The sequence below is a fragment of the Lagopus muta genome, chromosome 5 (assembly GCF_023343835.1).
Source record: "Lagopus muta isolate bLagMut1 chromosome 5, bLagMut1 primary, whole genome shotgun sequence".
NCBI lineage: Eukaryota > Metazoa > Chordata > Aves > Galliformes > Phasianidae > Lagopus > Lagopus muta.
In genome coordinates this window covers 38755348-38782001 of record NC_064437.1, presented here as the reverse complement: position 1 = coordinate 38782001, position 26654 = coordinate 38755348, and the positions used below count along the sequence as shown (strand labels likewise).

Sequence of the window (26654 nt, the reverse complement as noted above, 5' to 3'; positions counted from 1 at the left end):
TTGCCCACTACTCTTTCCCCAAATCAGAGCTGTTTGATGTTAATGGATTTACCACCTTTCTGCTGGCCTGACTTTTCAAATAATTCGCACTCAAGCTATCCACATTATGTGGTGTGGATTTCAGTGTCTCTTCCCATTAGATTCCTGTAGCAATTGTGATGATGTAGTTTTGATTGGCCACCTATTTATGTAAAGGCCTTTCTGTTTTGCACATTTGGTTAGTTAACTTCAGCCAGGTTGGAATTATTGATTTTTGTTTTTCCCATGGAATAAAAAACTTTATGGAATAGTCAAGGTCCTGACATGCTGTCATTCTGAGACTTCAGCTTAAGGGCTTGCTCTTAATGTGAGAGCTAAGTAACATGCTTGCTTGTCTTCAGATGCTGTCTCAGTCTTACTGGACGTGCTTAAGCACTGAGATAAGAAGTAAACATCTGCAGAGTCACTCTATAATCACTGATTACTGCAGATAGTTTTGGTGATTTATCTGTGATGTTTTGCTAAAACAGCTGACGATTAGTGGCTGTTCTTCCAATCTTGTCTATGTTTTGTATGAGTTAAATGATGATGTAAAACATCTAGATATTTCAAAGTGGGCAGTTAGCTGCATAGGTAGTGAGATCCATATGGGTGGATTCCTGATCCCACGTAGGATTTTATAGGTGTGGCAGGGAACATACAGGTAACTTGCTATTGGATTTGGATCATCATCCACTTTCTTTCCAGCAGAGAAAAGTGCAGTTATAGTTTTAAATATATTAAACTATATTTGTAAATCAAGACAGGTTCACGATTAAGGCCTGGTTAGATTTTGTGTATAAGTATACTTTAAATTTATGCTTAGAGAGAGAGGAGCTGATGTGTGTCTGTTGTGTCCCAGTACAACAGCTGATCAACTATTGTATTATAGGTAGCCTCCATCTATAGATCTTTTGGAAAATTTCCCTAGAAAACAGCATTTCTTTACTGAGGCTAACTGGCCAGAAGGACCTGTTTTCCATAACAACCACAATTGTATTTTAGCGATAAAAACAAGTGGCTCAACAGTGAGAAATATTAAACAAAAAAAAATTAAGCACCTTTCAGCAATTTGAGTGAAGCAGCAGAGGAAGCAATTAGTGTCTGTAACATCTGCAAGACATGGTTCAGTGCAGTAACCTTACATTTCTTTGGAAATAAATCAGCTTTATTTAGAATAGTTCTTTCCTGCTAATGAAGTTAGTTAACTTAATGGTTTATTAAATGGTTTTATCTCAGATTCTGAGTCTGCTCACATCTGCTGATTTTTTTGCTGCCTCTGTCTCCCATGATACACAAATAATCACATGTGACAATGTAAAAACAGAAACATCCTGAGCAGTTTTGGTGAACCTATGTTATTCTTGTGGGTGTCCTTCATTTCCATCCATCTTCTCATCTCTCTTTAGAACTAGATTAAGGAGGGAAATCTTACACTGCTTTCTGTGTTGGAAACATCTGGTGGTTCCCCCTGTAGGTTTCTCAGTGCTCCTCATTTGCTGATCTTTCAATTTTTCTGTGTCTTTTTTGCCAGCATCCTCTCTGAGACCAGTCACACTTCCAGTAACTTTCCTCTTACCTTCTCTTGTTTTCTTTTGTTGGTAAACTAAAGTACTGCAGGTTGTAGGTCGGTTTTGACTAGTGTTTCATTGGTCCTGGAATGTTATGCTGTTCTTTCTTAAGCTGCATGTAAGCTGGATTGCTCTTGTCTAACCAGTTTTGTTTTAGCTCCAGTTGGTTTTCTCAGATGCTACCAGCTAAAGAGCTCACTTTAGATTTATTTAAGTTTTGCAAATACATGTTTAGCATTTTTAATCAGGATGGTTATATAATAGGTTTAACATAAGCCTAACTTAGAGGATATCTTAAAAACACAACAAACCAAACTGACCGTGGCTGTATCTTTAAGGTCTTGTACATACTCCTATGTATGTCCTATGTACATACTCCTAATGGTCTATGACCATCCCTGTACCTCCAAAAGGTTTTAGCCACATTTACAAGCATTTAATGCACACATTTTGGAAACTGTTTACACTGTTACTGTCAGTTTTTGTTTGAGCTGTCTAAATATCTGGCCAGGCTTATTTCTGTTAGCTTCTTCAGAGTCTTTTCCTGTTTTCTGTTTTCTGTTCTCCTTCTGAAAACTACTTAACAATATTAAAGTGATCTGCATTTTCAGTATAGAGATACTCCATATCTACTGGAGTGGTTTTAAGAGCTTTTCTTAGCAGAGCCACAAAGCTTTAGCATTGTTTTTATTCCCAGTTTATTTTAATCTCTGTCCTGTGCGCTATTGAGTCATGCTAAAAATATCTTCATTAGACTGCCATTGATCTCCAGCAGAGCATACAGGCACACTGTGTCTGAATTCTAGGATAACTTCGCTTTTATTGAATAAGTATATCAAAAATAATAATAATTTTTAAAAAAACCCTCATTTTTAAATTTCATTTTTGTGTGTTTCTTTTCTAGGATTCTCAAATAAGTGCATTGATTTCTCTTGTTATCTTTATTAAGATTTTCCTATTTTAAACTTGCTTTTCCAGCTCAGTGCTTAATCCATATTTTGTGCCAAACTGTAGTGTAATTTTGCTGAACTACAGTTTCAGAATTCTTGAAAAATTTTAAAATCAGATTCTTACAAAAAGCTAATTGGAATAACAGCATTTTAATGGAATATTGGGTTAGAGGAAAAATTGTTTGGGCACCACTCTGCTTGGTAGTTTAAAACCAACCAGACACGCTGGCTAGCCATGTGCCTTCATTTTGTTTTCCAGCCTTGTAAACACATTCCATCTGTGATGTCTAGTCCATGCATGAATAAAATATGAAGCAATTTAATACCACATAATGTGTTGGGGGTTATTCTCTATTCTCAGATGTGAAATGAAACTATTTTAGATTGCATATTGAAATCTCTTGGGTTTCTTTTTTGCTACTCGTTCAGGGCCCTGGCTTTCAGGCAGTAGTGTACAAATAATGTCATTTTCTGTAATGTGGAAAACACCACATTATTTTTTTATTGGTCTTTTGTTTATATTGTAGCTGTATACTTGGAAGGGGTGGATGAAAGGAAAAAAGAGTTATCTCTCATTCTGGCTTTCTTTTACTTGGATTCATGGTGATCATACAAAGCTCATGGTCCATCCCAGGCATCAGCCTCGTGAGAGCCTGCATGCAGTGAGCAGAGGTGGTTGGATGGCAGAAGTAATTGGAAAGTCTCTGTAGTCCTTTAGCCCATGGCTATTCACCTTTCACAACTCAAGTGAAAGGATAAAGGAGGTATCTTAATAGCTTTCATTCCTTAGCAGCTAAAACCTCTGTGGCAACACAGCATGCTATCACAAGGCCGTTACATTTTACATTAAGTAAATACTGCACATGTATGCTTGAAACCACACGATCTGCTCTAGAGTTTATGGGCCTGTGTTGCAGACTAGTGTAGGACAACTCTCTAAAATGTATTCTTACATGCTGGTCAGTGCTGTGGCTTTTCCTGTAGCGTTCAGTGTCTATGAAAACATATTGTAGTGACACAGCAGTGGGATAAACTCACTCTTGTACAGCTGTCAGTGCGATCTCTAATTCCTCACAGCCACATAAATACAGATTAAAATAACCGTGTCATGGCCATTACATAGTTTCTTTTGCAGTCTGTGCTCAAAATTTACAATCTTTGCATAACATTTAGTCCTAACGCTGACTTTTGTTTGTCTGTTTACTTCAGTTAAAGTAATGAAACATATTAAAATTAGTGTTTGATTCCAAATTACTAAATGTGATTTTTCTTAAATCAACATAGTGCCTCTGACACAGTGAAGAATGACCATCGGAACAGCTTGTATCTCATATTTTCAGTACCCTAATAGTTAATATATGTGCTATATTTAGGAGCAAATGAGATACAAGTATTAAAAAAGCTGTTGAAACAAAGGCACGCAGTAATTTATCTGTTGTACTTTTTCTTCTCAGGAAAAAAAGGACATCATCACTCCAGATGGTGGTCTGTATTTTGTCAGTTAAGCTGCTGTAGGTTTTGTTGCTGAAATAGCTGTTAGGCAGGTCTTTCTGAACATGTTTGTGCCTTGTACTTTTCCTCTGCCTTGACTACATTCCCCAGCAAAGACCAGATTGCTGAAGAGAGATGATCAGACATTGGAAAATGAAAAACTATGATCCTGCATCCCTTTACTAGTGAATGACAGACTTCTGTAGAAAATGGGCAAGGTTAAGTTTAGTCTTTCAAATATCTTTCTGTTCCACCTTATATTCATACCCAGGTGTTTAATCAATAAATTGCCAAAGAATATGTAAGTAAATACTTTCAGTAATACCTTTCAGAATCAGGATTGTATCTTCAAAAATCTCATTCTCTTTACTTTTCAGCATCATGTTAAAAGTTTATTGGTATATGTGAGCACATTTGGAAGTTTCTGCAGGGCTGTTTGGTTTCATTAGACTCCCTGATCTTTACAAACTTCCTTGGAAAATTATGGGTATGTAATATGTGCAGGCAGTAATAGGAGCCATGGTTTGTAGAGAACAGTCTCTGGAGCTGTCTTACAAAGTCTGTTTTATTGTGTGCATAAAACTAAAACCATCTGTGTGACTTGGTCTTAGCAGTATTGTTTGGAGAGCCCTAAATCAAATCCCGAATGGGCAAGATTAGAGAAGGCAAGTTTATACTAGAACCTTTCAGGTTGAACCCACTGATGTCCAGTCTTTTCTCCTTCTTAGCATAAAAAGTATTAGCAAGAGGTAAGTTTGTGCTAGCTGTCCTTGTTTCACCAAGATCTGGCTTCTGCAAACAGGCTTTGTTTACAGAAACTGAAGTGAAAATAGCATGTGAACAACATAAACTGACTGCGGTCAAAATAGTCCTGCATTTGCATAACTGTGCACTATTTAAAGGATACTTTGGTACAGCTACAGACATTTCCTTGAGGCTTCAGTCTTTCTCAGACATCTTTGAAGAAGTAGAAGGGTCTGGTTCTAAATAACATTATTTGTACTGTGGTAGAAAACAGTTTTAACTGTCTTGTTACAGTTTTTGGTAAATGGACATTGACATGGACTACGAAAGACCCAACGTTGAAACTATCAAGTGTGTGGTGGTTGGAGATAATGCAGTGGGGAAGACTCGTCTAATTTGTGCAAGAGCTTGCAATACAACCTTGACTCAGTATCAGCTGCTGGCAACTCATGTACCAACAGTCTGGGCCATTGATCAGTACCGTGTCTGCCAAGAGGTAAGGACTGCAGGTTTACAGAATAGAGAGTGCATGCTTTGAGGTTGCACTAATATTTACTGGCTAGCCTTTCCCTGTCAAAATGTAACAGTGCACTCAGATATATTGCATGCATGGTTTCTGCTGCAGCCATGGTCTGGAAAGCAAGGAGGGCTGTCATGTCCCTGAGTCTGTCATTTCAAAGTGTGTTGGTTTGTTTGTGTTTTAATTAAAACTATTTTGAGAAGATTAATATATTGCTTGTGTTTTATGAAATATACAATTCACTGAAAACCACATGATAGACTCTTGATGTACTATGTTTTGAATCTCCTTACAAGGCAAATAAGAAATGTACTCGTTTGATGGAGGAAAAGAACATAAGTTGTGCTCTGTTTAGGTTCTTGAACGCTCACGAGATGTTGTGGATGAAGTGAGTGTTTCTCTCAGGCTGTGGGATACGTTTGGGGACCACCACAAAGACAGGCGCTTTGCTTACGGAAGGTAAGTTGATCCAGGCTAAACTTTAAATAGTACTTGTAGTAAAATTTAGAGCATAAACGTTTGCAAATCTTGATTTTTGAAAAGCAAGGACTTACAAATAATCAAGGGTATTCCTATTCCTGCCTACTGGAAAGAGGATTATATACCAGAAGGATTAAAAAGAGATAAATATTTTAAAAGCTGTGTAGTTTTACTACACAACATTTCCTTGAAATGCCTGCTAAGCTCTGTCAACAAATGTCCCATTTCAATTTTTAAAGAACATTCCCAAAAATAAGATCGTGGTTTTACAAAATTGAACATTGGTATTCCCTGCCTGATCAAGCAGCATATGATGTAATTGCCTACTTAACGCTGAAAGAACAAGCAGAGATACTGGAAACCATTATTAGCATTCATTGGAATATTTCTTGTAACAAAACCTGCCATGTTGATTGGACAGCTCACATGAAATGGACAGCTCACACCGAATGAGCAGAGCCCATTCCACGAAAGGTGAGGTACTTCTGTATGCAAATATAATGACAGCAGACTACCTCTATGGAGCAAATGTTTAGCTCCATAGAAGAAGATGGGGTCTGAATAGTTTTTTCCATAACTAACGAGGAACAACTAACAAGTAACTAACAAGAACAAGGTCTCAATCCTCACATATTTTCTCTCCTTCTCTTTTTTTTTTTTTTTTAATGTCTGGTTGTACCCCTTAAGTTGTATAGTGTCTGTCCTATCTTCAAATTACATTTTGCCAAAACATATTTACTTTTCCTTCACTACATGATGAAACGAGCACCTTTGGGAGATGATGGTCTTATCTTCATCCCTCAGAATCACTGCAGAAGGGTTCTGTGGTTGAATTCAGTTGTTAAATTTTCAAAGTATAAAACTATATAGCAGTTGGGACAAACTATTCTTTGCATACAGCCCTATGTTAGTAGTGTGCTTTCATGAATTAGCTTGAATTTTGTTTGTGTCAGGAGCTAAGGTGCAGCACCACAGCAATACATAGGGATACAACATGTACCATTTGTCAATAAGGTCTGTGTGTGATTTCTAGGTTAGCGCTGATTTAATACTCAGTGCTGCTCCAGTATGTAGTAGATACTGTTTTAACATTTGGCACATATGGAACCTACTTTGATAAATTTAGATGTAACTTAATGATTCCTCTGAATGTTCCTCTTTGGTGTGGCCTCCTGATATTCTGCAACAGATACTGTGCCACTGAGAAGATTACTAGAGATTAAGAGAACAAAATCAGGCATGTTCTGAACTCTGATCCACTGTTTGCTGACAGGATGGGAGAGGGGAAAAACAGCATACTTATTGTCTAATCCTGCAAACACCAAGGAAGACATGAATAAATGAAGATCTTATAGGATTAATCATACGAACACAGGCATTCATATGTGATGGTAGCAGAACCGAGTGCATGTAGAGTCAGGTTTGTTATACCTGGTCAACTTCAAAAGGCTGTTCTAAAAACTTACTGTGCCATTAGTGGTTTATCTTCTGCAAGTCTTGTAATACAGTAAATCACTGGAAACTCTCTTATAATTTTGGTTCTAAAGTTTCCCAGTCGTAAACAATGATCAAGGACTTGAAAAATATATATGCATACCAGTGTTGTAAGTCAGTTGTTTAACATTTTATCTATTTTAGCATTTCTAAATGTTTAACCATTCAAAAAAATATTGAATATTCATGTTTATAGGAATTCATTTTAAATAGCATACATTGACCCACAGTCTACTCATAGCAGAGTGGAATCTTTCAGCGAACAGTTTATATTGAACTGCTCAAGGCTACACCTAGAGGTACTCTGTCAGACTGTCTGAAAGGTTCTTTAATGAGATATTCCTTCAATTCCCTACAAAACCATTTTATGCATGTGCTCCTTGTGCAAGGGAAGGTTTATTTCAGCCGAGCACTCAACCAAGACCTCTAATTGTTCTAAACATGGTGTAACAAGAACCAGCAGGTCATTAATTCACTTGCTGCACGTTGGAAAAGATTGTTCCATACAGTTTTGCAACATGTTACATAAATAGATATGCTATAAATGACAGGGCAAACAGTTAAGAGGACTTGCAGCAAAGATAAATCCTTCTTAATTCTTTATTTTTCAGATAGAAACATTAAAGAAGATTGGCAAAAGGAGTGTTTTTCAACTATTTTTGTGTGTGTGAGAGAGGAAGAAATAAACATATTTCAATACCACTGAGGATGGAATGGTTAATATTTATAGTGTCATCCTTTAAAATGAAAGTGTGGGGAGTGAGATCAGTCTGTGCTCTACTGTGTGGTGTTTAGTATAGTAATCACAATCCTACAGGAGCTTTGGGAAACAGATCCTGGCAGATTACAGGAGGAAAGGGAGGTTGCAATGATTTACCAGTGTCCCTGGGAGGCACAAAACTGCGTGTTTAAAGACAAGAAAACATCTTTATTTACACTTCTTTCAGTTTTCAGGATAGCTATCCTTCTGACAATCTGATTTTGAATACGTGTCAACTTGTTGCTATGTTCAAATTAATTCAAAACAGGAAAAAGATTGGCTTGCACTCTTTTTCCCTCATGTAAACATATTCCAACACAGTTTGATTAATAACCTACAAAGTTTTTTGATATATGCAGCTCTAGTATGTGTAAACACAAGCACAGAGCTCATTTGTGAAATCAAGAGTTAATTCAGCCTTTATCAAATATTTGTTCTCAATACTACGAGTGTAGTTTGTCAGCTAATGTAGCCAGGATGATTTATTTACTTGCAACTTAAGTATGCTGTAGACCAAACAAAATCTGTTCATACAGCTTGGGCAGCAAACGGCTTTTTTCTCATGACTTACAAATGTGAATGAGCCATTCTGTGAAACTACTGACAGAGCTTCTTAAAATATGTTCATAGTATTACCTCTGTTCTGAATGGACTTCATAATCTTTGTGGGTATTGTATATACACAGAGGTACACATGCATTCATCTTTTCCTCTGCGGTTACAGGTTTCTTAACATGTTACTTCCATGTAATTGAATCCATAGAAACACACATTTAGATCACTGCTGAAATGAGTCCATGAGAAAAGGTGTTTATCACCAATAGTTGAAGATTTTTGCCAATCTGTTTAAGGGTTCTTTAGTTTTCTGGGCATTGTTGCTGCTGTTTTTTGGTTTTCATAAAAAGCAGCGATGATAGTGTTTCTCTAACAACAAAGCCCAGGTAGCTTTGACGTAAAATGTTATTTGCACTCAGGAAACTTGACAAGATTAGAGTGAAGTGGGTGTCTTCATTGTGTGCAACTGTGCACACAGATTAGTTAGATCAATTAGATCATCTGTTACTTGCTGTCTGTGCCAAAGTTGGGAATGGCAGCAGCTCCTCTGCTTTGTTCAGAGGAGTAAGATTTCAGAAATGCTTTGAGAAAGCCCACACTTTTCTCAGGACAAGGAATTCTGCTATTTTTATATTAGAGCAATGATCCTACTTGCACATACCTTTTACTGGTCTTTTACTGGCAAGGGCTGGAGGGAGACTGCAGAGATGCATCTTTGCAGTAGTAGCACTTAGAAGAGTTTTTTGCTCTGCTGACAAAGAGTCAGCTGGTGGAGAATCCACTTGTTTCCAGACATGTATTTTTTTTTTGCTTTAACTGCTTACTTTTGGAGTGTTTAGCTGCCACAAAAAAAACGACGTGCTGTATCTTCAAGTCGTCTTCATTGACCAACATTTTGAGCCGTTCCTGTAGTTTACAGTGGCTATTCAGGTTCTTCATCAAGTAGTTCTGAAGTCCTGTAAAAAAATGTTGATATTTGATGCAAAATATTTTTTCTTTTGAGTTGGTCACCCCCAAGAAACACTATAATGAGTAGAGTTTCATAGATCACTTTCTCAAGAGATTTTCTTTTGATATGGAGTATATACGCACTATTTTTTTTTCATTACGTACACTAATATTTCAGGCTTTTCCAGTCAATCAACATGTAAGTATTTGCTTTATGTACTTAAAGCAGTAAAATCAGTGCAGATCTATTACTTGTCTTTTCTGCATGCTGCCATGGCTCCATACTGTGAATAGAAAGAGCTTGGAATTGTGGTTAGGAGTCCTTCTTTCCTTAAAAGGATGTGTACCTAATAAACAGTGGTGTCTGAGGCTCTGTTTGACATACAGTAGAGAAGAACCTCTAATGTTTCAAAGTTTTCAAGTCACTCCTTGACTGGAGTGAAAAAGTATGTATCTGATATTATTTGCTGTATTACATAGCTTTCTTTTTTCTCCTTGTTCTCATAAATCACTGTCTGGGGGAGGGAATGGGAAGAAAGTATTTGGGCTCTATCCTAAGGACTGCAGTGCAAAAGGAAAATCTTTCAGAAGTGCTGAACTTGATAACTGACTGCAGAAATGTAGATCTCTGTGAATTATTTCTTTGTGCATATCTACTAGGTAGAGCGCTACTTTAAAGTTCTTAGTCTGAATTTCCTTATGCGTATATCAGGGTACAGAAACCACTTGCACAACCACGTTTAAATATTTTAAGTGGATTTCACTTACTAATAACTTATTGAAATCAACTTGCAAGTTTAAACTTCCTGACAACTGTTATTGTTTTTTTTAAGTAATAAATGATTTTGGTGACAGCCCAAAAAAAGCAAAAAAAAAAAAAAAAGTATTTTTTCTCTCCAGATAGTGAAGGTCTGTCTAGCATCTGTTAATGTTCAGTTTTCTTGTCTTGCATGACTTCAGAAGTTACTCTCATAGTGGATGCAAACCAGACCCTGTAATTCTGTCCTCTGCTCTAGACTTTTGCCTCTCTTTGTCCTTTCCACTGTTGCCTTTCATTAGCACTTATAAAAAATCATCATTTATAGGAATGTTAGGATCTAGCTTTGGATCTTCATTTTTGTGTTTGCTTTCTATACTCACATCCATTCACTACCTTTAGGGTCTTTTTTCTTTCTAAATTTCATTGGTTCGAATGGTATTTCAGCAAAATCTCTTCTTACCTCCCTCAGACTTGTTTTTTTTTCTAACGGAGCAGTAGTTCCTGGTATTTTTTAAGAGGATGGTGTGGGAGTAAATAAGGGGTTCATTTGTTCTTGCCTTTATTTTGCTGCAGTTTCCTTGACAGAAGTTGCTGGTTCTCCATAGACAAATAGCATGTAGTTCTAATCTGCAAGCTGCCTACTTACAGAAAATATAGTAGAAAATAACAAAATAAGGGTGCAAATCTCATCTTTCCCTCTGTCTGTTTTGTTCATCGTTTTGTGAGTTAATATTATTTCATCTTCCATCCAAAGGCAGCATTCAGTTCACAAAAACATTACTAGCTAAATCCTCTTTAGTCCCTATTTTATTTCTGGCTGTTTTTTTTTTTCCATCCTTTTTTATGGTATCGCTGGCTTTTTTTTTTTCCACCCTTCTCCCTTGATTTGGTGTTCAAGCTGTGTGTCTTACTTTTATAAACATTGATTTTGCAAATTAAGAATTTCTGACTCCAATTAACTATCTCTATAATTCTATTTATCATGGAATTTTTATTCCCCTGTTAGGAATGAAGTAATCTATATCTCTGCTCCTGTGGATGTGCTTAGTATTTGGATGTGTAAAGTACAAACATACCGTATTCCAAGGAGAACTGTACTGAGTTGAAACTGGCAAAGTTTGGCCCAGAATACTACCAAGGTAGTTTGCAGACAGCCTGTTTCATCTGCAGATTTCTGTGTGGCACTAAGATGGTATTCTTTTTATGCAAATGATGAACCAGACTTATGGGTAAATTTACTTCTTATAGCCAACAATAAAATGAACCAAATCCCCAGGCTTTCTAAGAAGTACTTTAAATTAAAAATAAAACTGCTTTCCCCGTTTCATTGTTGCAGGCCACTTCACCATTCTTTTTAGCACTACTGCTGCACAGACATTTGAACACTAAGAACAGCTCTTGCAGGTTTCTGCTGTGGAGGATATGGTATCTTAATTCTTAATGATACTGAAACACTTCTTGCCATTCATTGCACATGCACCACTACTTTTTCCATGAGTACCTCAAAGGAAATAGAGATTTTTTAAACGCTTACAGTTAAGAATGATGTATTATTTGTAAACAATGTATGGGAAAATCTTCCACTTTTGAACCACAACCTTGAAATACACAGCTTTCCTAGAGCTAGCTTTATCATCTTCTTATGACTTTTGTTTCTAACTAAAAATGATGTTACAGAAATTGTAGCAATAGATCTGCATACTACTCATCACAAAATGGGAATATATTTCAGGGCATTTTGACAGTTTTGCTCATTACACCAGTATTTAAGAAGCTTCGCTGCTGTCGGTAAAGTATAGAACTAACTGATTCTCCTGCTCACGTCCAGGGCATTGCGTGGTCTTGCCCTGCCTTACCTGGATACCTTCAGTTCTTCACGTGCTAGGCACCCCCCACATTTTAGTTTTCCTATTGTCTCATCTGTTTTGAGTGTGTGCACGTAAGTCCTGTTTTTTCAGGTCATTTTGTTATTCTCATGGGTCACTTAATGAATTTCTTCTCATTTCATGTGATGGCTGCAACTGCACTTACTAAAAACTGAGTTCTATTGAAAACATATTATCAGTCCTGCTTATAGCTGTCTGCATAATTAAAAGTTAATTTAATTTAAATTAAAAAGTGCTTTTTGGTTTTTGTTTTGGTTCTTTTTGCAGCTCTGTGAGATGCATGAATGACAAAATGTTGTATAATCAAGTGAATCTCTCTCTTCAAAGGATTGATGGGGAGATACAGCAGGATTTTCTTGTGCCATAAATGAGATTCTGGATTTAATTTGTAGTCTTCTACAGCCTGAATCTACTGTGTTTGCAGCTGATGTGTGCAGTCGGGCTGTCCTACAATCTGTTTATTCATGTGGCTGAAAGCCTATGCAATGTCCAATTCTGTCTCAAATCGGATACATTTAACTGTGGCACGGTCCTCTGAGGAACTCTGAGGCAAAATTATGGGACATGTAGAGAAAAAAAAAATGAGGGCAGAAGGAGCAAAAGCAAAACAACATTTTCTTGATAAATCAACCTGTAAAGATTAGCTGTTAAGGTAAAATCAAAAGAGTCTAGCTGTTTGAATGAACCTCTGCAATAGAGCTTGCTCTTTAAAACTCTAAGAATGGACTCCCTTTTTTTGAACTTGAATCTTCGCAGAGAATGCTAATATCTAGATACAGGGGGAAAAAAATGTAGTCTGTTCCTAGTTCTAGTTTCTAGTTTCCTTTGAATGAATAGGCGTAACAGCCTTCTTGTCAAACAAAATATAACTTGTCTATCCTTAAAGTGATTCTGTCAGATTTGTCTCTTGAGTCTCAATTAAGCTCTCTAAAACAAATGCATACTTCTAACTTGTCTTCTAGAAAGACAAAAAGATAGCATTGCAGTATAGTTCAGCCTTTCTCCCGCCTTCTTTCCTACTCCTTCCATTTATTTCTGGATCAAATGCATCTCCTCTTCACATTCTGTATTCCTCAGCTTTATTTCTTCCCTTTTCCAAACCAAACAGTATTACTCCATGACTGCGTGACGATGACGATACCCCATAACTGTAACCAGCAGTTCTTGAACGCAGCAGTTTTTCCCACTATCTTGTAAATTACAAACTACACAGAACTTCTTCATAGGTAATGCAGCATATACGCATTTCAGAAAGCACCCTGTTTCTTTAATGATCCATAAATCCACATTAGAGTATCTGCAGCCATCACCATAGTTTATAACTCTAGTTTCCAACTACAAAATGATAAACTTTTAAGCACACTTGCCATAGAATTTATGAGATGCCATTTAATATCGCTGTTTCCTTCAAATTTTATCTAAAATAAAAGTATTAGTTAAGATGAAACTATGTAGTAGTTTGTCACTGAGAGATGGCTCAGCAGCATGATGTGCAGCTGTATCTGCAGTGCACCTCATTACACAGTTCAGGAATATACACAGCATGTAAGCAGATGAGTCTTCAAAAATCCCAGTCCCAAACCAGTTGAATACTCCGTTAGAGAAAGCAGCCTTCTGTAAAAAACATTACTTTATCTGTTGCTTCTAACAGCTCTTTCAGAAAGGCTTGTCACATGGCTAATATACTGCCTTTTCTCCCCCACCTTGGGAGTTTCTGATAGTAGCAATTGCTGAGAAACTTCAGATGGGTGCAGTAGTTACCTGTACCTTGAATGCTGCCAGACCATGCGGCTGCTAATTTAAAACTATCTTGTCATTTTGCTGTACTACTTGCTTTTCTGCAGTGACTTACACTGCTGTCTCTACATCTGATAAAGTTCGTATCTCAGACACTAGGAGTTCCCATGTACATGTCCCATGTAGCAGCACACCATGTACTAATTCCTGCCACAAATGTGATTCTCCAGAGGCTTTTTTTTCATTCTCTGAAGTTTAAAAGGGGTAGCTGCTTTCATGAAAAGTTCTTATCCATGTTCAAATGTGTACCACTGAATGCATTGAAGTAATACTTATGTTTGTGTGCATCTCAGAATGTTTATGACCTACTTTCTTTGTCCATAGAAGTCTCCTATAAGTTGTCTATAGCTATGTTTAGAGCAAGCTGGGCACACATCAGATGTAAATGTTTTGCAGTAAGAATTATTTCCCCAACCACAGGTCTGCACTGGGTCTGGTCTGCTGAGTGATTTGGGGCTGTCCTGGCCAAGGAAACAGGTTGTCCCTGGCTTGTCTCAGCAGCCCAGCTCTGGCCATCCCAGCACTGGGCAGTACAAGTGCTGGGGGCAGCTGTTGTCATCTCCTGCCTAGGAGCTCCTGCAGAGTTCTCTTTACTTCTGGTTTGCAGAGATGCGTATCTTGTGGTTTGTAGAGTCAGGAGGGTTGAGTACTCATGGCTGCAATTACTTGGCTTAGGTGTCAGTTTCTGAAAATCACAAGACAGACTGTTCAGTTATAGTTGGAGCTGGCCTGACAGCCAACGTTTCCTGCTCTGGCAATTCTGATCATCTTAAATTAAGCAATTGAGCAGATCAGAATACATCTAACAGATTTTTCACTGTAGCTACACACTGATTCCTCCTTCCTGGAATCTAAGCAAATTTGTCCTGGATCTAGGTATTATTCTTATGTGACCTTGAATAGAGCGAACTTAAATTTGATTTGTATTTGCTTCAGTTACATAGAAGAACCGTGTTTTGGCTACTTACCTCTCCCTATTTAGCAGATAACATTCCAATTTGAAAAGGGCTTGTCTCTAAATATGACAGATGTGCTGTAGTTTATATGAGGTACAGATCTGGAGCTGGTGCATTTCTCCTGTGTGAGTTATGCTCGCAGCAGTACCTGCACTGTTGCAGCTATTTTTAGAAGCAGTCCCGCTGGGTATGTCTGTGCCCTCGCTGTAATGTAGAAAGCAGCAGTACTGAGGAGGTATTCCATTATTTAGAAGGCAAACGCTAAGATTCATTGTTCCTTCTGTATCTTTTATGCGAACTACGGACACAGCATATTGTGCTAAATTAACGAGTAACAGAACTGAGGTAGACACAGTATTGCGGAGGTTATTCTGCTGTCAGCTCTGTATTAGCAAGTTCCCTCTACCACCCCAGATGTCCCTTTCCCCCAGTCTTTTCTTAGAGTTTCAATTCAACGTTGTTTTTTTTAATTTTAATTTTTGTTGCTCTTGTTTTTCTTTCATGAGAGACCCAGGAGTGTGAAAACTGCTTTATAAATCCCATCCTAGTTTATAAATAAAGGAATTATCCCAGGATAGGAATGCTCTGAGACAAGTACTTGCGGTGCTAGGTCTGGCAAGTGGTTTGGTGGCTGAACTCCCAACTTTAATCCTCATGTTTGTGCTTTAGAAAGCAGTTTTATTTACTGAAATATTTTGTCTTTTCTTAAAACTTGTAAAAGCTCTCGAACATTTTTGTGCTTGCACTGATTTAAGGTACTGTCTTGTTCTGTGCTGCATTGCCCTTATTTTTACAATACTCATTTTTGCTTGTATTGTGGAAGTGATCATTGCTGTAAATTCTGTGGCAATTAATCCTTTTAACAGGTTATTTATTAAAGATGTTGGAAGCACTGCTGTACAAACTGCACTGCAGAGGATACAGCCTCACTATCTAGAAGAATGCAGTAAAGTTATTCCTCTGTGGCAAGCTCAGAAACGGTCTGTCTGCTGGTGTGGCTTTTCTGGAGTTCTGTGTAACACCTTTCTAATTCCTGAGCACCAGTGATCTTTGAATTGCATTCAGGTATCCAGTCAGCAATTGCAAGCAGTGACAGCCTGTGGACAACTGCAGTGTAAAAGTAGAAAAGGGCAAGTTCTACCTCCCTTCTTAGTGCTCTGTTTATATGTGCAGAGATCATCTCTCTGCATATGGGGCCAGCACTTCCTAAGTATGTGGCTCTGTGCTCTCATGCTTTCGTGATTAAATGCATAGCTTCTATAAAACCTTTGCATGAACAACGTGTGTTCTCTTGTTGGGTGTCAGTGTGTTTTTCAAAGCACACAATGGAATAGCTTTAAGAAGGAGTGATTAAAATAGGTGTGAAGTTGCAGTGGAAAGTGTGCTTGTTGGGTTTTAATTGGTATCTTCATGTTCCCTTTCTAGGTCTGATGTAGTTGTTCTCTGCTTTTCAATTGCTAATCCTAATTCCCTGAATCATGTGAAAACGATGTGGTATCAAGAAATCAAGCACTTCTGTCCTCGTACACCTGTCATTCTGGTGGGCTGCCAACTAGATCTCCGCTATGCAGATCTTGAGGCTGTTAACAGAGCCAGACGGCCCTTGGCAAGGTAAAGTTTAAACAAGAATAGGAATTTAAAATGTAAATCAAATGTAATAACTTCCAAAGAGAAAAAGCAGAGCATGACATTTCCCTCCTCCCTTTTTTTTTGAGTAAAATTATAATTCGTAATTCTGTTGTTTTGGCTCATTACTTCTTAAACACACACAGTTATTGTATGTTTCCAACAATATTTTTGCTCATTGGACATCCAAACTTGCATGAGTGCCTGGACACTAGTATAATGTAGATAATAATGATTACTGGGGGCTTTTATGTATCTTTCTCCACCCAAATATGTGTCATGTCCTACCCTGTATTTCTTATCAGGTACTGTTTTAAACAGATTGGTTCTATTCATGTATCTTAATTTTCAATGGGTTTTTCTTTTCTAAACATAATCCTAGATCATGCCAGAAAATAAGTGCTCCAAATTAAACTGGAGATTGATAGTTAGGAGCTTCTGTAGAGAAGCTTTGCTTTTCCTAGATTCAAAAAGAACAACAACTTTCACATATTGCTTCTAGTTTCTCCACTTTATAAGAATCTGAATGATACCAGATTCATGAATAGTATCTGTGAAAATATAGTTAAAGCGTCTGTTGTGACCTGTTACCATAAAAAGGCTGAATTAATATTACATGGGCTCTTATACAGCTTTACCTTACATTCAAATTCTTGTCTTGCAATAATGTTTTCTTAGGTTTGCTTTTTTAAACAGATTACCTTTTTGTGTGGGTGATCTGGGTTCTCTTGTGGACTCTTTAAAAGGAAGTATTTTTCAAAGCTCAAAATTATTCTAATGTTCCTTTATGATTTCACTAGTAATGAAGCTTGAATTAGGACTCTGCATGTCTAGCACACACTTTGCCACCTGAGCTGATTATTAGCTGGCAACAACAGCGAACTGTAGTCTGGAACATGTTACATCTGTGCCAGGTTGTGTCTGTCCAAAATGGTATGCAGTGTTGAGGTCATATCTTCTGGATATTTCTGTTGGGAAACTGGATCCCAGCCCAGATTTTTTTCTGATTTGCTGTATCATGTACTAAAGCTGCTCTGGAAATTTATGAGATCCTACAGAATGCTTCTGAACCCAAACCAGGGCCTATCTCTTCATGTGTTTATTCTGTGCAATTTTGTCATGGGCTACTATGATTTTCTTAAAAAAGCGTAAGCCTAAGAAATATTTCTCTCTTTGTATTTAGCTGTATTTGAGGCATTTCTCTGTCATTTTCTCTGTCTGACATCTCTGTCTGACAGTCTCCCATTGAGATTGAAGGATGAATACAAAGAAAGATGCTGGTTGAACAGCTAAGTAGAAGAGGATTTGGGGAGACTTTTTTTTAAACAGAGTTCTAAAGCATCCTTTCAGCTCTTCCTACTGTAAATTTTTCATCAATAGAGAGAGAACTTGCTCCATCTTGTGAAAATGATTTTGTATATGTTCTTAGTAGCATAGTTACTTATAAAGACGTCACCGAACTTGAGCAGAATTACGTGTATTATACTAATACTCTCTGGTATAGTGGTTATAGATTCCCAAAGGGTTTTGTGCACTTATTTTGTGCTATGTATTTGTTTGAATTATATTTGTCTCACAGTTGGTGCTGTGACATTTTGTAAAAATCTGTGCTTTCTGGAGTAACTCTGAAGTGATCACAGTGTGAGGAGGTCTGTTTTTGTTTAACCCTAGGCCGATAAAAAGAGGAGACATTTTGCCACCTGAAAAAGGCAGAGAGGTTGCCAAGGAGCTTGGGATACCGTATTATGAAACCAGTGTATTTGACCAATTTGGAATTAAAGATGTGTTTGACAACGCAATTAGAGCTGCCCTGATCTCCAGAAGACATCTGCAGTTCTGGAAATCTCATTTGAAGAAGGTCCAAAAACCTTTGCTTCAGGCTCCATTCCTACCTCCAAAAGCCCCTCCTCCAGTTATCAAAATTCCTGAATGTCCTGTACCGAGCGTGAACGAAGCTGGCTATTTACTGGACAGCCCTCTGTGTGCAGATGTGATGTTTGTTCTCCAGGAGCAGGACTGCATCTTTGCTCACAAAATTTACCTAGCTACCTCCTCTTCAAAGTTTTATGACCTTTTCTTAATGGAATGTGAGGAAAGTTCAGACTTGGATGAAACACAGTGCAATAAAGAAAATACAAGTAAAGATGTTCTGACAAGTCACCTTGAGACAAATTATGACACTGATGAGATATCCTTGAAATCTGTTGATGTTAAAATTCCTGCACCAGAAAGTACTGATTCTTTGAACATGCTCAAACCCGAACCTGCTGAAACAATTTCTGCAGCAAGATCTCTGTCATCCTGGGGCAAGGGGTTTGTTAGTGTGCATAAGGAAATGCAAATGAATCCTGTCTCAAATAGGATGTGTCCTGTAACTGTGGTAAAAATGGATTCCTCTGTGCAGGCTGGACCTTTCAAAACTGTTCTGCAGTTTTTATACACAGGGCAACTGGATGAAAATGAAAAAGATCTCACAAGACTGGCTCAGATTGCTGAGATCTTGGAAGTATTTGATTTGCGAATGATGGTGGAGAACATTATGAATAAAGAAGCCTTCATGAATCAAGAGATTACTAAAGCATTTCATGTCAGAAAAGCTAATCGGATAAAAGAGTGCCTTTGCAAAGGGACGTTCTCTGGTGAGTAAATACACACTTTAACAGGCTAAGTATTAATTCTCTTACTCATGTTACCGTCTCTTTGCGTACTTCAAAAGCTTACATTGTTCTGAGAGGAGAGAGATGAGAACAAAGTTAGTGTTACTCGTGGCCAGCTTTGTCAGCTTGGGATTCTGCAGTTTAACTTCTTCAGATCTATACAGAAGCTTTTAACTAAGTGGCTGAACTTTCCCAAGTGTTGAACAGCCAGAATCTCCCTTTTAAGTGAGGCTTTAAGGTTTTATTTTTACTTAACTGTGCAAAACCCTAGGGTTATCTTGGAGGAGAGAGAGTTCTTGCTTAACAATGTGTAATGGATACGTGCATTCTTGAGGCACTTTCACTTTAAACACAGACTTGCAGCATGCCTGTTTCTTTGTTCCTATGGCAGATGTGACATTTAAATTGGATGATGGAACCATTAATGCCCACAAGCCACTACTGATCTGTAGCTGTGAATGGATGTCCGCAATGTTTGGAGGATCATTTATCGAGAGCTTGAACAGCGAGGTATTTGTCCACATTTTAATAGTGTTTGGTGGATATTGGGCAATGGAAGCATCATTCTGTAGCTACTTGAGCGGTTACAGTAATCCCTGGAAAGATTCTTTCTTTTTTCCATGAAGAAAATTGCAGTGCCTAGGAGGATGTCATAATTTCTGCAAGGCATGAGACTTCCTCAAAATGTGCTCAGAACCTAAAATCCTATTTAAAATACTTTATATTGAAATAATTAAATATGAATGTCTAATTTCTTTCAAATAAGTTTTAAAGATGTGTGAATATGTATTTATTCAAGTAAAAACATTTTGAAGAATACTTGGGGCAGGAGACATTGATCTAAAGGAAAAAATACAAAAATACAAAAAAGACATTGATTTAAAGGAAAAAATATTTTAAAAATTAGAGTATTAAACTAGAAATGAGAGCTGGCTTCACAGTACTTTGGCAGAAAGCTAAACTGTAATTCTCTACTGTGTTGTCTTATTCTCTTGAATAAAACAGCTATGGAGTATAAAAGATCTCTAAAGCTTTGAATTAAGATTTTTTACTAGAAACTGTATATTTTCAGATGTATTCATGGTCTATTTTTCGAGTTCTAAATGCTCTGCTAGCATTTTTTTCCATGTGTCTTACTGTATCTAGAATTTGATTTGAGTTTTGTTGGTTCTTGTTATAATTTTCTTCGTCCATTCTATCATGAAACTCTTATGAAGAGTTCAGGTGTTTTGTATTTAATATTTAGTAAGGTTGTGTTCTACTTAGATTTTTCTTGTTTTTTCTAATACAGCTGTAAACAATTCCTTGCCTGGAGGCATGCAGTACAAGTAGTTCATTTAAAAAGAAAACAAAACAACATAGTTTGATTGTAGTAAGCAGCATTTGGCAATGAAGAGTACACATTTATTTTCTACCTATTTTTAATCACAAACTTAAATTTTAGCTCTTCTTTTGCATTTAAAATATTTAGCTTCCGCTTTGTAGAGTTTAAAGTGTTCAGTAATGAATTTGCAAGTTTTTAAGTACATGTAGATAGGAATTTAATTTTCTTCTCCAACTGGTTTACAAAAACAAAATTACCTACTTTTCAGTTATTACTTTTCGGTACTTGAGGCACAGCATTCAATAAATTCATTCACTGAATTTACTGTTCTCTGCATTAACAAAATATGTTAATAATGAATGAGTTTTACAATTAGCTCTTACTTGGAGAACTGAACATTTCCCAGAGCATCTGATACACATAAGACTATGTTTTAGCTATAACAAATCTGAGTTTGAATCCCACCCATCCAGCTGACTGAAAAATTTCCAAGCCCCCAAAGTTAACTGCTGGCCACGTGACAATGATTAATTCAGTTCTAGCAGGAATTACGTACTGAGTGCTTTCAAGCAGTCAGATTAAGTTATGTTTAATTCCTCGCCATATTTTTATTATTATTTTCTACTGTGCCATTCCATTTTTTTACTAAAAGATTTTCAGAACACCACAGTGCATTCTTCAGTGCCAGCATCTATTGAGTCGTGCAGATATGAATTACAAACTGCTGATTAGAGAGATAGCTAGCTTGGGCTAGCACAACTAGCACAACCTTGAGACCCACAAGAATCAGTTTTACTGTGGGAGAATGACCACGTCTGCAAACTGCAGTTGAGATACTACAATGATAGGTTACAGTGAAATTTTCTATTTCTCCTTCCTCTTCTTTTAAGGTAGTTCCATGGTGACAAGGATTTAGGGTTGTGCTGGTGAAAAATTAAATAGCATTTGTCTCAGTATAGGGAGTTTCATGGCACAGTAGTTACGCTGATGTATATGTGTGGCAGAAAAGGTTTGCCTCGTTTCTTCAGTTCTCAGTCCTTTCCCAACTGTCATTTACTTGGATAATTTGGCTATTTTGAAACAAACTGAGAAGGTTTGGGGGTTTTTTGTTGGTTTGGGGTTTTTTGTTTTTGTTTGTTTGTGTGTGTGTGTATAGTTTGTTTTTTTCTGATTTGGCGATTATGCCTTGTTTTGTTGGTTGGCTGATTACTTGCTTTCTTATCCTTTGGTTTCTGTTATTCTCAGATTTCCTAGAATATCCCTTGCTAGTAACAGATAGATTGTATTCCTTAAGAAATGTACTGAGAGAGTTTTGGCATGGGAAGTGCTCAGCTTCTAACAAAGCTGTCCATTTGCAGGCTAGAAAGCATTGTGCAGATTCACTGTTTGATGTGGAGCCAATTCCAGTAAATTGGTAGAATTGTCTGTATTTAAGCTGACAAAAGGTCTGACTCTGGAGGTAAACTTGCCAGTTGGCAGCTTGTTGAACTTTAATGGCAAATTCCTTTTTTGAAAAAATAATTTCCTTGTATTTCTAAGATGACTTGAGAAAAAGGGACCATCCAGCAAAGTGGCAAAAGTGATACATGACCCTTATATTAAAAATCCTCAATTATTGGAGTTTTTGGGTTTTTTTAATATGTCTTTTCCAGGTAGTTCTGCCCAACATAAACAAGACTTCCATGCAAGCTGTTTTAGATTACTTGTACACCAAGCAATTATCCTCCACTCAAGAACTGGACATACTTGAGTTAATCGCATTGGCAAATAGGTTTTGCCTTCCTCACCTGGTTGCTCTAGCAGGTAAGGACCTGTGACCATGTCCAATGCAGTGTCTTCTGCAACAGTTTAAACATGTCTTAATGATTTTGGAACGCACAGGATTTTTTCATATCAAAGATGATATTCTTTTTTCCATGAAAGGAAAATTATAGTACAACTTCATGTTTTCTCTTATGAAAATGTATTTGTCTTCCTCATGCCTTTTTTAGCTTTGTGCAAAACCAGCTCGTTGAAGCATTTTGTGCTTTAAAAATGCGAAGAGTAAACCTTCTCTTTAGCCTTGATGCAATATCTATGGTTTATAGTATCCATTCTGTAGTTAATAATTTACCTGAAAACAGGATGGACCCTGAACTTTTTGTTATGTAATAGATAAAGTGCTCCATTATAGATTTCTGTTCAAAGAGGGTAACTGAACCGATTTAAAAATTATCATGATGTTCATGAGTTTTTTAGAAATACTGTATCTCTTTTCACTGCCCAGGTGGGAGTTGGATATTTTGGTATACACACGGGTATTCAATCTTCAGTTCACTATGAAACTCATCTACCATATATTTAGAGAAAAATGACAGAATAGGTTACTATTCTGGTTTTAAAATTAAGTCTATTCATGCCCCAGACCTCTAGGATATGTTTTTCTTTGTGTGTAACTTGATATTATTATGAAGACGTGGCCAAGGCTAAAACTGTCAGAGATGCTTGAAGCAAAGGTTACACGGGTTAATAGGAAAAAAAATGTTGCAAATTCTAACCATGTACCAAATCCTCGCTCTCTTCCAATTGTGCATCAGGAATGCATATCTTGTCTACATTGGTTGTGACAGAACAAGTCTTTATTGCCTGATAATTCTTATAAGTAGTTGAAGCATAAGCATACATTTACTATTAAGAATATTTTGTTCTATTTAATTCTTGTTGAAATAATTTTGAGCCCAAAGGCTTTTGCCAGCAGCTTAATCCGGAAGAGCCAAATCAGCTCACTTCCCAGTAAACACTCCAGCCTCTAAAATGTTTATGCTTCTAGGAAAGGGTGAAGGAGAATCTCCTGAAGTACCTTTCAGTGGTGAGCCCACATTTAGATCTGCAGAAGTAACTAATCTTTGAGGGCCTGAAGTGAATTTTTCTTTATTAGTGCTGTCAGTATGCTATTGCCAAAACCTTGGCTATTGTTTTTGTACTACCCAAAAAAGACAGCCGATGTGTTTTTCTAAGTTATATTGAAGTTTGCACCTATCCATTCTGCCAGAAGGAGACAGGTGGCTGCTGAATTTTGTACTTCTATGAGTGATTAATAGTTGCTCATTTTCTGTAAGAAAGAGATAACAATTACATGTGAAAACAGAAATGAATTATTTCAGTTGAGGCAAAGAGGCAAATACTGGTATGGACTGTCCTTTACTGTAGCAATAGAGTTCACAGGAGTGATGCAGAATCTTCAGCCATAGCTGTGAAGGCCAGAATTTGACTTTACTTAGATTTGAAGTTGCTGAGGCTACCTAAGTGAATATGCCACTTACACAATGCTAGAGCTAACACTGGAAGGAGGAAGAACGTGGCTTCTTGGATCTTTGTTACTGCTGGATGATCTGACCTTGAGATGTGACTGTTTCCCATATGAGTAATGGGTTTTCTCCTGTAACAGAGCAGCATGCAGTACAAGAGCTGACCAAGGCCTCCATGAGTGGCGTTGCAATAGATGGGGATGTACTGTCCTGTTTAGAATTGGCTCAGGTTAGTGCACACTGTTCTTTAAAGATACTCTTGCCAACTGTAGCACTTGTTTTAGCTCTCTTTGTTCTGACTATTACACTTAAGAAACTCAAAGTCCTTACTTCTGAGAGCAACTGACAATAAAACTGACTCTTATTTTCTATTGTAAAGAAGGTTTTTACGTTAGTTCAGAGATGAAATATCTATGAAGTAAACTGGAGGTAGTTCTGTTTCAAATACAAGTTTTAATTTTTCTTGATCATTGAGCTTGCAAGCTCTTTATTTTCATGGCTGTGTTGTAATATAATGGAGCAGTTTAGCAATGGTAACTCGTTCTTGGGTTCCTCTCTGTTTAGTTCCAGTAGATATTTAGATCTGCAGTGTAGCAGCAAAAGCTTTTATGTTTTTAAACTTAATGCCTAGACTAGCTACTCAGAGCCAGTCTTCTGATAGTTCAGAGCATGTACAAATATTACTTCTTCTTGTTCAGACATATTTCAATGTTTGCTGAGTCCCAGAAACCAAGACTGAACCCTTTTCAAGAGAAGGGCAGCTTACTTAATTTTATGAAGGGTGTTTTTTTGTTTCCTTGCTTGAAGACAGAATTAGGAAGTTTTAACTGCTGTTAGGATATCCTCACTGCCTTGTACATGCAACTGCAATGTGTTTGTAACCTGAGGTCATAGTAGACAACTGAAACACATGCAATGAAGGTTGATTTGCATTCTAGCTATTTCTTCCTTATGACTGTAGGAAGCTTTTACTAGGTGTTGTATTGAGCTTTCGTTAATGCTTGAATTCTATCAGTGACGCTAGGCTTACAGAAAGCTACTTCAGAACAGGCTTTGTAATAACTCATAGGTACAGACATAAGGGAAAGGTCCAGCATGCCTGAGGTTCAGGGGAACTAAATGCTGTGCATACTAAACACCTACTTACAAGCCTTTTGGGCCACCATTTGCTCCAGCAGAGAAGCCTGACAAGGGCTAGAACATCTAGAGGGGAATTCATCTTCAAAAGCTTCCCTGTGCTCTTGTGAGAGTGCTGCCAGATACAACTCACTGGGGAATCACACTAGCTTTGGTTCTTAGTTGGGACTGCAGAATGAACAATAACCTCAGTAAACTGAATAAGCTTCTTGTTTTTCTTTACAGTTTCACAACGCTAACCAGCTGGCAGCTTGGTGTTTGCACTACATCTGCACCAATTACAACAGTGTTTGCTCCAAATTCCGCAAGGAGATCAAAGCCAAATCTTCAGGTATGGGTAACACTTCTCCATTTTCATGAGGCCACTCCTTCTTTCTCTCCTAGTCCATTCAACACATAGATAGCTCAGCTGTGAGACTGAACGTCTGCACAATTACATGTAGCATTTTTACATTCTTCTAATCTATAAAGAAGGGTCATAGTCATTAGCCTGATTCCTAGGCAAACATGTTGCTCTTTACCTACTTCAGAGATGCTAAAAGGAAAAGTTATGTACTGGTGTCACAATTAAAGATAGGCTCTATAAAGGTCTTGCATTTTTAACACTTTAGTGGTCTGAGAATTCTCACATGTGGCTGCTTTCAGATTCTTTTCACTGTAAGTACATCAGGAAACTAGGGGAATTTCTGATAAGCTAGCTAACACAGAGACTGGATAAATGATTAGTTGTGTAGCTTTCTGCAAACAAGGCATTTTTGGGGATCTGTGTAATTTACTGGCTGGTTTGTGCTTTGTTTCTTTTTAATCAGATAATCAAGAATATTTTGAGAGGCATCGCTGGCCACCTGTGTGGTATTTAAAAGAAGAAGATCACTACCAACGAGTTAAGAAAGAAAGAGAAAAGGAAGATTTTGCACTAAATAAACACCATTCAAGGCGGAAGTGGTGCTTCTGGAATTCCTCTGCTGTAGTTGCCTGAACAGAACACATAACTGGAAATTCATAGCCAGTGTCAGAAGTTAGTCTTATTGTTAGAAATAAGATGTTTTCAGGAAACTTTGTTCCATATCTGTGCATTTATTACTGCTAGGGTCAAAAGCACAAGCCCACTGAAAGTGAGCCTGGAACAGCTCCTCAAAGTCCTATGTATATTTTTGGCTAATAAGAAGACAAATGTCTACCATTATTACCTTTCTTTTTATATAAAAAATAATAATAGAGCATTAATGTTTCAATCTCCAATTGGGAAATATTTTTATACTGTCTAGTGTATTTTGTTCAGATAAAGTTGTGGATTATCATTTTATTTTACAGACCACAAAACCATGTAGCAGCTTTGTATTAGATTTTAACTATTTTTACTATACGAGTACAGTGAAATAGACAATCCTCAGTCATCAGAAACAGCTTTTAGAGTCTAATCTCTCAATCTCATAAAAAAGTCACCTTAGGAAAAAAAAAACAAGATGCCTAGTATAAATGTTGGTTTTGTTATTTTTTTTTAAAACTAAGTACTGTGCATTTGGTAATATAATTAGATGGGTATTTCTCCTTTCTAAAGTAAAAAGTTAGAATAAGATCCAATAACTGCAAGATACGGAGTGCTTGATCTTTGCTCAGCTGAATAATAGGCAATATAATTACCTGTTCAACTGCAGGCAAATGTATTTCTAATATTTGCCCTGTAAGTGCA

The 26654-nt window shown here is 37.2% G+C and overlaps 1 protein-coding gene across 8 annotated transcripts in view; it reads left to right on the top strand.

The window, feature by feature from the left end:
* RHOBTB1 (Rho related BTB domain containing 1) overlaps window positions 1-26426 on the top strand; it is a 47847-nt gene extending 21421 nt beyond the window's left edge. For all 8 annotated transcript variants that reach the window (XM_048946426.1, XM_048946427.1, XM_048946431.1 and 5 more), the window contains 9 exons: window positions 5069-5270; window positions 5650-5753; window positions 16356-16541; window positions 18228-19195; window positions 19605-19723; window positions 22190-22340; window positions 23965-24053; window positions 25187-25292; window positions 25771-26426. In XM_048946426.1, coding sequence (XP_048802383.1) covers window positions 5079-5270; window positions 5650-5753; window positions 16356-16541; window positions 18228-19195; window positions 19605-19723; window positions 22190-22340; window positions 23965-24053; window positions 25187-25292; window positions 25771-25940 — 2085 coding nt within the window. In that variant the 5' untranslated portion in view covers window positions 5069-5078 and the 3' untranslated portion in view covers window positions 25941-26426. The remainder of the gene's footprint in view (window positions 1-5068; window positions 5271-5649; window positions 5754-16355; window positions 16542-18227; window positions 19196-19604; window positions 19724-22189; window positions 22341-23964; window positions 24054-25186; window positions 25293-25770) is intronic.
* The last annotated feature ends 228 nt before the right edge of the window (window positions 26427-26654 follow it).